General features: G+C 42.1%; 1 protein-coding gene across 1 annotated transcript; it reads right to left on the reverse strand.

The window, feature by feature from the left end:
• Positions 1 to 390: 390 nt before the first annotated feature.
• On the reverse strand, positions 391 to 6,029 carry LOC143514529 (protocadherin alpha-2-like). The gene is made up of 2 exons (XM_077005845.1): positions 3,505 to 6,029; positions 391 to 535 (listed from the first exon to the last, which is right to left on the reverse strand). The coding sequence occupies exons 1-2, from the start codon at positions 5,872 to 5,874 to the stop codon at positions 479 to 481; spliced, it is 2,427 nt and encodes an 808-aa protein (XP_076861960.1). The 5' UTR covers positions 5,875 to 6,029; the 3' UTR covers positions 391 to 478.
• Between the last annotated feature and the right edge of the window lie 6,529 nt (positions 6,030 to 12,558).

Consider the following 12,558-nt stretch of genomic DNA (forward strand, 5'->3'; position numbering starts at 1 on the left):
TTAGGAAGTGTTTGTGTTCTGTTATAAGTATCCCCTCCATTAATACTGATTAATTCCGCATCTGCAGGCGGAAATGGAGCAGGGAAAACCACTACGTCACTCTTCAGTGTGTCGGAGCTAAAACACACGTCATACTGCTGAGTAGATTTGGAGTAAGACCAGCTCCCGTCAGGGTGGGTGGTGATCACTGGGGCGCTGTACTTGCTGAAACCGCCGTCTGTCCGGTAGCATTTTACAGCTATCAAACTGATGAGGCTCAGTAAAAAGATCACTGATACCGACGTAAGGGCGATCAGCAAATACAGATTTAAATCCGAGAAACTCTCCTCCTTCATCGGCAAGTGTTTCTGTTGCGCGTGACTGTCTTCTGTGCTTTCAACAACCACAACATCAACAGACACAGTCGCTGACAGTGAAGGTTCTCCGTTATCAGAAACCAAAATGACCAAGGGGTGTGTTTTCAGATCATTGTCACTCATTATCCTCTTAGTCCTGATCTCCCCGCTGCTGGTTCCGATCCGGAAGAGGTTGTTTCCTTTGGGTTCAGAGATGTGATAAGAAAGAAGCGCATTATAACCAGAATCGGCGTCCACAGCTCTGATCTTGGCCACGAAGTAGCCCGCTTCAGCGGAAAACGGAACATTCTCGGTGTTAACAGAACCGTGATCAGAATAGGGTGCGAGAATACCGGGAGTGTTGTCATTTTCATCCAGGATAAAAACATTCACAGTCACGTTACTGCTCAGTGGAGGAGCACCAGAGTCTGTGGCCTGAACTTTAAACTGAAACGTTTTCATTTCCTCATAGTTAAAGGACCGCAAGCTGTGGATATCTCCTGTGACTGAATTTACATTAACCAAACCAGCTAAAGAAAACGCGTTGCTTTTGCTCTCTGAAACTGAATAAGTAATCTGTCCGTTTTCATTTATGTCAGCATCGGATGCAGAAAAGGTTTTCATAACAGCACCAATCTGATTGTTCTCTTTTATATAAACATTCATGACGGAGTTCTGAAAATATGGCGCGTTGTCATTCACATCAGAAACATGTAAAGTTATCACAGTCTGGTTAGACAGAGGCGGGGTCCCTTCATCAACAGCTATGATCGTTACATTATGCATAGAGGCACTCTCTCTATCTAGAGGGCTGCGTACCACTAAAGAGTAATAGTTTTTGTAGTTTATTTCAAGTTTGAAGGGGACTTCGTTAGAAATAACACAATTCACCATACCATTTTTCCCATCGTCTCTGTCACTCACTGATACGAGAGCCACGGCAGTGCCAACCTTTGCGTCTTCTTTTACTGTCTGCAGCAGAGATGTCACCGTTATTTCTGGCGCATTGTCGTTTAAATCTAGGACCTGCACGAGCACTTTACAGTGCGCCAACATCGGGGGTTGTCCTTTGTCACTTGCCTGTGCACGAATTTCAAAAGCTTTGTTTTGTTCATAATCAATATTACCTTTTACAGTAATAACACCGGTACTAGGATCAACGTGAAATATATCCAAAACATGGTCTTGGTCTGTTTTTCTAAACGAATATAAAATTTCACTATTTATCCCTGCATCTACATCCGTTGCATTTAGTTTAAAAATTGTTTTGCCAATAGGCGCATTTTCAGAAATATTTGCTTTATACATAGGTCGACTGAAAACCGGGGCATTATCATTTATATCTAAAACACTGATGATTACCTCAGAAGTACCGGATTTAGGCGGAGTTCCTCCGTCTACAGCGGTGAGCGTGAGATGGATCACAGACTGTTTCTCCCGGTCTAAACCTTTCTGCAGTACTAACTCAGCAGATATAGTCTGTTCTCCCAATTTGTTCACGGATAATGAGAAATACTCGTTAGGGCTTAGGATATAACTATTCAGTGTATTTTTTCCTACATCTGCATCAGACGCATAGGAGATGGGGAATTTCTGTCCCGGTGCCGTATTCTCCGCAATATCTAAATACTGATTCTTGGCACTGAACGACGGTACATTGTCATTCACATCTAATACGTTAATTTCTACGCGGTAAAGCTTCAAAGGGTTATTAATGACCGCCTCTACACTTACGGTACATTTAGGCGCCTTACCACAAAGCTCTTCTCTGTCTACTCTCTCACTCACATACAGTAATCCAGTCTTACGATTTACCTCGAAATATTTCTTCTTAGATCCAGCGACAATTTGAAATAATCGCGACTCCAGCTCTTGAACATTTAAATTCAGATCCTTTGCGATGTTCCCTACCGATGTCCCGAGAATCGCCTCTTCTGACACGGAGTACGAGAGCTGCCCCGCCAACGCTCTCCGGCGACAGTCAAACAGAACAAGGAGTAAATACCACACCACATATTTCTGCGTGAATGAGGCCATTGTTGCGGTAAACCTTGACTGACCATAGATCCACAAAACTGTTTGATAATCCAAGACAATCCGATTTAAATCAAATATCTAAAAATCAGTCAAAATTCTGTTTTAAAAGGAGCGAAAATGAGGACATGAATACATTTGCGCTCTACGTCCGATCCAAACAAAAGCCAGCACAATATCGCCAGTTAAAACCGGGAGGGGCGCGAGATGGATTTGCACGAGCTCTCTATACACAGGTCAATAGCGACACCATGTGCATGTAAACCACAGCTTTAAGAAACACATTTCCTTCGTGACATCACAGCCATACGAATATTACAAAGTTGCATTATTTTGTATAAAAAAACGAATATTTTATCAAAAAACTCTACTGATGGGGATTTATTTCAAGGTTGTACTACGTAGTAATACGGATGCGGAATTATACGACGGACTCTGACACCAGGGAAGGAAAAGTATCTTGTATTTGTGATGAGACACTTAAGGATCCATAAACCATCCGCTTCTACTCTCAGGAAGCCATATTCATTGATGGTTTTTTGTCACAAAAATTATATACGGAATAATAAGCACAGTTGCTAAATAAGTCAAAGTAGTACATTTGATTTTTGTTGACACAATGTGGTATATGCGATGTAATTACTTCAAAAGAAAATAGGCTACTAGGCTAATTATACACATAAACGCAAATGTTGTAATGCCGTGATTAAAACCAGCGCGAGTGAAATTAGCGCCACTATCCTTTTTAATGTAGAACTGCACGTGAGCTTCGAGTTAAGTACTTAGTGAGTTACGAATGGGTCCGGAGATTCTTAAGTTACGAACGACTATAAGAACGACGTAAGTTACGAAGAGTTTCGGGAAACACTCGTAAATTTAAGAATATTCGTAAGTACGAGGTTACGAAGTACTTAAAGTTACGAACGTTTCGGGAAACCCACCCCTGATCAACTGTCAAAGACCTTACAGTGCTGCGTTATGAAGCATCTTGGAGAGCACTTGTTGCATACTACAGTAAAATACATAAATCATATATATATATATACATTGCTGGGGTGGGTTTCCCGAAACGTTACTACGCGCAAAAGAAGGTTAAAATGTAAATCATTTCAATATTATTTAGCAGAATTCTTACCTTTTCTTTATTGGGAAGTGTTTGTGTTCTGTTAAAAGTGTCCCCTCCATTAATACTGATTAGTTCCGCATCTGCAGGCGGAAATGGAGCAGGGAAAACCACTACGTCACTCTTCAGTGTGTCGGAGCTAAAACACACGTCATACTGCTGAGTAGATTTGGAGTAAGACCAGCTCCCGTCAGGGTGGGTGGTGATCACTGGAGCGCTGTACCTGCTGAAACTGCCGTCTGTCCGGTAGCATTTTACAGCTATCAAACTGATGAGGCTCAGTAAAAAAATCACCGACACAGACACAATGGCGATCAGTAAATACAGATTTAAATCCGAGAAACTCTCCTCCTTCATCGGCAAGTGTTTCCGTTGCGCGTGACTGTCTTCTGTGCTTTCAACCACCACAACATCTACAGACACAGTTGCTGACAGTGAAGGTTCTCCGTTATCAGAAACCAAAATGACCAATGGGTGTGTTTTCAGATCATTGTCACTCATTCTCCTCTTAGTCCTGATCTCTCCATTGCTGGTTCCGATCCGGAAGAGATTATTTCCTTTGGGTTCGGCGATGTGATAAGAAAGCAGCGCATTATATCCAGAATCGGAGTCTACAGCTCTGACTTTTGCAACAAAGTAACCCGTGTCGGCAGAGAAAGGAATGTTCTCTGTGTTAACGGAGCCGTGTTCAGAGTACGGCGCGAGAACCACTGGACTGTTGTCATTTTCATCCAGGACAAAGACATTAACAGTCACGTTACTGCTCAGTGGAGGAACTCCAGAGTCTGTGGCCTGAACTTTAAACTGAAACGTGTTCATTTCCTCATAATTAAAAGACTGTAGACTGTGGATATCTCCACTGTCCGAGTTTATGCTAACCATTGATTTTACTGGACGAGAGCTTTCTAATAATGAATAAGATATTCTCGCATTATCGCCTACATCAGGATCAAAAGCAGATGCCGTATAAATCACAGCACCGATTTGACTGTTCTCTTTCAAATAAACATTAATGCCGCGCTCTGGGAAGCGAGGCGCGTTGTCATTCACGTCGGAAAGTTGTACAGTAATTACAGTGGTGCTGGAGAGAGGCGGATTTCCTTCATCTGTAGCTATAACAGTAATATTATAGCTAGATCCGTGTTCTCTGTCCAAAATACCATCGACAACAAGGGAATAGTAATTTCTATAGGGCGCCTTCAGTTTGAACGGCACAGACTTTGAAATGTTTAACTTCGTGTCTCCATTCGTACCGCTGTCTTTATCTGTGACTGTAATTAAGGCGACCACAGTTCCTAAAACAGAATGCTCCTTCAGAGGACTTATCAGTGACGTCACTATGATCTCTGGTGGATTGTCATTTACGTCGATTACCTCAACAAGCACCTTACAGTGTGAGCTACGCAGAGGCGTGCCTTTATCACGTGCCTGCACGCGGATTTCATATGCCGGATTTTCTTCATAATTAAGGTTGCTTTGTAAGGTGATTCCACCCGTAATTGAATCTATTGAAAATACATTTGAGAGTTTTGAGCTACTTGTTCGATCAGTTATTGAATACACAAGCTCTCCGTTAATACCTTCATCCAGATCGGTAGCATTTAGAGTAATGATTGTTGTTCCAATTGGGGTATTCTCAGCAACACGAACTTTATAAAGCGATTTACTGAATGATGGTATATTGTCATTTGCATCAATTACATTAACAAAAATATTTAAGGTACCGGATCTAGAAGGTTTGCCCCCATCTACTGCGGTCAGTGTGAGGTGGATCACAGACTGTTTCTCTCGGTCTAAAGCTTTCTGCAGCACCAACTCTGCAGACACGCTCTGTTCTCCGCTCTGTACATCCAGAGAGAAGTGTTCATTCTGGCTCAGCTTGTAACTCTTTACCGAATTACTTCCTGAATCTGCATCATTCGCTACTGGTAACGGAAATCTTTCTCCAGTATACGCAGACTCGGTAATATTAAGACTACATGATGTTTCGTGAAAAAATGGTGAGTTGTCATTTATGTCTAAAATATTCACTTCTATTCTATGGAGGTGCATAGGATGATGCAATATGGCTTCTATGTTCACTGAACATTTAGCTGAATTACTACAGATTTCCTCTCTGTCTATCCTATCGTTCACAATTAGCCCTCCCGTTCTAGAATTCACGTCAAAATACCTTTTGTTGTATCCAGATACAATTTGCAGTCCTCTCGACTCAATTTCGTGAATGATCAAATTTAAGTCCTTTGCGATATTTCCTACAAACGTCCCTTTGTCAACCTCCTCTGAAATGGAATACGATATCTGCGCCGCGCTCAATCCCAGTGAGCAAAACAGCGCAACCAAACAAATCCGCCCCGTCTCGCGCTGTCCTTGAGAGCCCATCGTGCAAGCAGATGGCTCCGCAAAAATAGCACACAAACACTGATCTCAAGGGTTTAGGAAATCCACATCAAGCTCTTTTGTATTAGAAATGTCCCAGGAATCCACTCCCTTGTCGTGTGTGTGCCTTTCTCCTCCCTCGAACAAAGCACGACATCCCTTGCTCTATGATTACAGTTTGGGGAGGAGTCAGAATCGCAGCGCGATATTTCATTTCCACAGTCTACAGCGTCACCACGTGTCGAATTTAGGAGCAATAATAAGTTCTCCAATTTATATACACATTTATATAATAAGTAGATTCTGGAATGTATAAACGCATACTTTAGTAGTCATCATCCAAAATATATTTATATTTATTTATTTATCTTTTAATTCAGTGAATTGCGATTGAGAAATTATGAAAATAATTAAACGGTGAGACACAAAGAAATTCTAATTGATTAAAAATGACGTCTTTGGGCTTAAAAGACCAAATAAACAGATTCTACAATTTAATTCAATACTTAAATGAAAATCAGTGCTCCATGCCCAGTTCTAGAATGCTTTGGCAAGGGCCAGTAAACAAATCGGGGGGAGGGGCAGCATCTTTAGTCATATTTTCAAAGCCAAATCGTTTTTTTTCCTTTTTTTTGGGGGGGGGGGCGCCTTGCAGGGGGGTAAAGAGAAAATCAGGGTGCTCCCCCTGGAACCCCACACCGCCCTCCCCCTGGCCCTGCTGTGAATAGATTTCAAAGACCTCCAAACGCTCAGCGAATCAGCACCATGGACAGCACTGGTCGCATTTCATATTCAAATAGACCGCCAAGTCCCATGTAAAAACAACTGTAACAAAACGAATCTTAAGCAAAAGTGTGACTTAGAATAAAGAGGGCAGCAACAAAACGTACAGGACCGCTATTTTTTTATAACGAACAAAAGTAAATCCATAGAATGCAGGTGGAATGCAATTAAGTCAATACGCTAAATCACTTCACTATTATTTAGCAAAAGTCTTACCTTTTCTTTACTGGGAAGTGTTTGTGTTCTGTTATAAGTGTCCCCTCCATTAATACTGATTAGTTCCGCATCTGCAGGCGGAAATGGAGCAGGGAAAACCACTACGTCACTCTTCAGTGTGTCGGAGCTAAAACACACGTCATACTGCTGAGTAGATTTGGAGTAAGACCAGCTCCCGTCAGGGTGGGTGGTGATCACTGGAGCGCTGTACCTGCTGAAACTGCCGTCTGTCCGGTAGCATTTTACAGCTATCAAACTGATGAGGCTCAGTAAAAAGATCACCGACACAGACACAATGGCGATCAGTAAATACAGATTTAAATCCGAGAAACTCTCCTCCTTCATCGGCAAGTGTTTCCGTTGCGCGTGACTGTCTTCTGTGCTTTCAACAACCACAACATCTACACACACAGTTGCTGACAGTGAAGGTTCTCCGTTATCAGAAACCAAAATGACCAATGGGTGTGTTTTCAGATCATTGTCACTCATTCTCCTCTTAGTCCTGATCTCTCCATTGCTGGTTCCGATCCGGAAGAGATTATTTCCTTTGGGTTCGGCGATGTGATAAGAAAGCAGCGCATTATATCCAGAATCGGCATCTACAGCTCTGATCTTGGCCACAAAGTAACCCGTGTCGGCAGAGAAAGGAATGTTCTCGGTGTTAACGGAGCCGTGTTCAGAGTACGGCGCGAGAACCACTGGACTGTTGTCATTTTCATCCAGGACAAAGACATTAACAGTCACGTTACTGCTCAGTGGAGGAACTCCAGAGTCTGTGGCCTGAACTTTAAACTGAAACGTGTTCATCTCCTCATAATTAAAAGACTGTAGACTGTGGATATCTCCACTGTCCGAATTTATGTTAACCATTGATTTTACTGGACGAGAGCTTTCTAATAATGAGTAAGATATTCTCGCATTATCGCCTACATCCGGATCAAAAGCAGATGCCGTATAAATCACAGCACCGATTTGACTGTTCTCTTTCAAATAAACATTAATGCCGCGCTCTGGGAAGCGTGGCGCGTTGTCATTCACGTCGGCAATGTGAACGGCAATTACAGTGGTGCTGGACAGAGGCGGGACTCCTTCGTCTGTAGCTATAACAGAAATGTTATACCGAGATTTGCTCTCTCTATCTAACGGACCATCGACAACCAGAGAATAGTAATTATTGTATGACTGTTTCAGTTTAAAGGGCACATGACCTGAAAGACGTGCTTTAGCGTCTCCATTTTGTCCACCGTCCATATCGGTCACTGTAACCAACGCCACCACTGCTCCCATAGCAGAGTCCTCTTTTAGTGGACTCATCAAAGACGACACCGAGATTTCGGGTGCATTGTCGTTAACATCGATAACCTCAACAAGCACTTTACAGTGTGTTCTACGGGAGGGAGCGCCTTTGTCTCGAGCCTGCGCGCGGATCTCGTATGCTGCATTTTCCTCATGATCTAATTTACCTTTAATAGTAATTTCACCAGTTACTGAGTCTATAGCAAATCGATCAGTGATCTTTGAAATCCCTCCCGCTGTCAAAGAATATACAAGTTCTCCATTAACACCCTCATCTAAATCCGTAGCGACTAGTTTAATTAGAGTCATTCCGAGTGGACTGTTTTCACTGACGCGCACCTTATAAAGCGGTTTGTTAAACGCCGGTATGTTATCATTCACGTCCTCAACATTTACCACTATATGTAGTGTACCAGATTTCGCAGGTTTTCCACCGTCTACAGCAGTCAGTGTGAGATGTATCACAGGCTGTTTCTCTCGGTCTAAAGCTTTCTGCAGCACTAACTCCGCGTATATAGTACTCTGCTCTCCTCCGCTCTGTACATCGAGAGAGAAGTGTTCGTTTGGGTTCAGCTTGTAACTCTTTACCGAATTAGTGCCTGAATCTGCATCATGAGCTACGGGTAACGGAAATCTTTCTCCGGTATATGCTAATTCGGAAATGTTCAGCGTTAATGACATTTCAATGAAAATTGGCGCGTTGTCATTTATGTCTAAAATATTTACTTCTACTCTATGAAGATGCATAGGATTGCTCAATATGGCTTCTATATTTATAGAGCATTTGGCTGCTTCACCACATAGCTCCTCTCTGTCTATCTTCTCATTGACAATGAGCGCTCCCGTTTTAAAATTTACATCAAAATACCTCTTGTTGTTTCCTGATACAATCCTCAGTCCTCTCGCCTCAAGTTCATGCTCATTTATGTTTAAATCCTTTGCGATATTCCCGACAAAAGTCCCCTTGTCGACCTCCTCCGAAACGGAATAAGATATCTGCGCGGTACACCAGTCCAATAAAGACAGCAGTGCGACGTACCGAATGCAAAGCGTCTCTCTTCGACTAATAGAGACCATGGCGGTGGTAGACCGATAGAAAATGACATCCAAGTATTCCTATCGAGTTTTAAATATATTCCACAATAATTTTGGCGATATTAGATCTCTCTCACACAGCAAATCCTTCACTGTTTTTCTGCCTTACTGTACCACAGCAAACAAAGCGAGGCGTCACTTTGCACTTTTCTATGGCGTCCACAGTAGGAGGAGTATGAGACCACGAAGGGAATTCTCATATTCATGGTCTTCAGCGACTCCACGCGGCGTGTACTCCCACATTCTTTAATACTGATCCATGTAAATTTGGTGAACTGTATGTTTGCATTAAAACTAGCAAGTAAAATGTTTCCTAACGACCTATGTACTGTACACTGAATTTTATAGATATATTAACTGTAACGTCTGCTCCGCCCCAACCTATGTGAGATCTCCGTTTTCCTCAGTTTTGTTTTTTAGTTGAATCTCCGTAGTGTTCTCCTGTCACGCCCCCTGATCCTACTGCCCATTATTAGTCTCGATCAGCTGTTTACGTTTAATTTCTTGATGTGTTTGGTTTATATTCCCGTATGCCCAGTCCTTCCTTGTGAGTCAATCTGGTGTGTGCTGTGGTTAGTGTTGGTATGTTCTGTTCCCCGTGTTTTGATATCGGATCTGCCCTTGGTGTTTAACTTTGATTATTGTGTGTTCAGCGTTTGGTTGAAAGTGTCAGGTTTGTTTCGAGTCACTTCATAGATCGTCCCATGTTTGGTTTTATGATCTTTATTGAGTCCGTTCGTGATTGCCCCTTAAGTGTTAGTTAGTACGGTTAGTTTCTTTGTATGGTCTGTTTGGCGTTATTTCGGTTTATTGTATTTTCCATTTTGGGTGTGTTTGTTTGTCTAATGTTTGTGCGATAACCTGTTCGTCATATGTGTATTCTCTGCTGTGTCTGAGAGGTGTTACCTAAGTAATCTGTGTACTAGTATACACGTTAAGAGTTTTACTGTTGCATTCGCAGTGTTTGGTTGTCTGAAAGCTCCGTGTGTTTACGTGAATGTAATGCCTCGCCGTTTAAGGGCGATTCGAGCCGATCTAGTTAGGATACAGGAGGAAACTCCCCCTCCTACCAATAAATCTGACTCTCAGCAGCATTTGTGTCCTTCTCCTAGTTCTTCCACGTTACATTAACACTTTTCAATATAAAGGACTGCATAATTATTTGAAAATAATCTCAAGGAAAAAAAGATAAGAACTACCTTTTATGTAAAGACCCAAATAAATATTTAAAACTTCCAGATAAAAAGTTATCAAGTGTACCAAAACGCCTAATTTATAAATGACACAACTAACTGTTCACAACTGACTTTTGTTACATGTAAATAATAATAAAAAAAACTCATACTTTAAACCCATAAACACTGAAGAGAGCCCCTAAGATCGCGATGGAAACATCTATCATAGCATCTTCCCAAAGCATGTTGGAGCCTTTAGTTTAAGACATGAGTGTGTGTAAATCAACTTGCAACCAAGCAGGGGCACTTAAAATATATACGCAAATTAGCAAACAAATCAATTGAGTTGCAAGTCGCAAATAAGTGGCAAATGTGTGTTAGATATAGTATACGATTGAACAGTTATTTAAAGTAATTTTATACTACGGTGCATTGGGGGAAACCATGCCCTGATTATAAGAATTTTTGTAACATTTACTGTATAACTGTAGTGCGTACGAAGAACCCTTCAGATGTCACACTAATGTAGTAAAAATCACAATTACAAGAAAAAAAAAATTACTCCAAAAATGTAAAGTTTAACACCTACCTTTTCCTTATTGGGAAGTGTTTGTGTTCTGTTATAAGTATCCCCTTCATTAATACTGATTAATTCCGCATCTGCAGGCGGAAATGGAGCAGGGAAAACCACTACGTCACTCTTCAGTGTGTCGGAGCTAAAACATACGTCATAGTGCTGAGTAGATTTGGAGTAAGACCAGCTCCCGTCAGGGTGGGTGGTGATCACTGGGGCGCTGTACCTGCTGAAACTGCTGTCTGTCCGGTAGCATTTTACAGCTATCAAACTGATGAGGCTCAGTAAAAAGATCACCGACACAGATACAATGGCGATCAGCAAATAAAGATTTAAATCCGAGAAATTGTCCTCCTCCATCGGCACATGTCTTAAAGGAGTCTGAATGTCACTCGCGCTTTCAACAACCACAACATCTACAGACACAGTCGCTGACAGTGAAGGTTCTCCGTTATCGGAAACCAAAATGACCAAGGGGTGTGTTTTCAGATCATTGTCACTCATTCTCCTCTTAGTCCTGATCTCCCCGCTGCTGGTTCCGATCCGGAAGAGATTATTTCCTTTGGGCTCAGATATGTGATAAGAAAGCAACGCATTATATCCAGAATCGGCGTCTACAGCTCTGATTTTGGCTACGAAATAGCCCGCTTCAGCGGAAAACGGCACGTTCTCTGTGTTAACGTGTTCAGAATAGGGCGCGAGAATCCTGGGAATGTTGTCATTTTCATCCACGACAAAAAGGTTCACAGTCACGTTACTGCTCAGTGGAGGAATGCCAGAATCTGTGGCCTGAACTTGAAACTGATACGTTTTCGTTTCCTCATGGTCAAACGCCAGCATGTTTTGCATCTCACCTGTTAATGAGTTAATTGTAAACAACGAGGAGACGGGTATACCGTTAATAGTGGATTCATAAAGAGAGTACGTTATGAGTGCATTATTACCGACATCCGGGTCTATGGCTGTCAGCGCACATATAACCGATCCTGGTTTACTATTCTCTCTTAAATAAGCATATTGAGTTTTCTTCTGAAAGCGAGGCGCGTTGTCATTTATATCTGCTACTATAACGTTAATAGTTTTTATACTGGACATGCGCGGGGTTCCTTCATCTTCAGCCAAAACTGTGATATTAAACTCTGCAACCTCTTCCCGGTCAAGTTCACCGTCTAAGATTAGTGAATAGTAGTTCTGGAAAGATGACTGTAGTTTAAAAGGACCAGAACTGACGAGGTCACATTTAACGGCTCCGTTTTTGCCGGAGTCCGGATCCGATACTGTAATTAAAGCAACAACCGTCGCCTTGACCGCGTTCTCCTCGATTTGATTAAGCAGAGATGTTACGGTCACGCTTGGGGGGTTATCGTTGATATCCAGGACCTCTACTAAAAGCTTGGTGTGTCCTGACATGGGCACGGCACCCTTATCTGTGGCCTGAACACGGATCTCAAAGGCACTATTTTCTTCATAATCTATATCCCCCCTTATTTTAAATTCTCCGGTTTGTCCGTCAATTTCAAACCTATCCAGGATCTTTTGAGGCGTGTG

Source organism: Brachyhypopomus gauderio, chromosome 5, assembly GCF_052324685.1.
Source record: "Brachyhypopomus gauderio isolate BG-103 chromosome 5, BGAUD_0.2, whole genome shotgun sequence".
NCBI classification, from domain to species: Eukaryota; Metazoa; Chordata; class Actinopteri; order Gymnotiformes; family Hypopomidae; genus Brachyhypopomus; species Brachyhypopomus gauderio.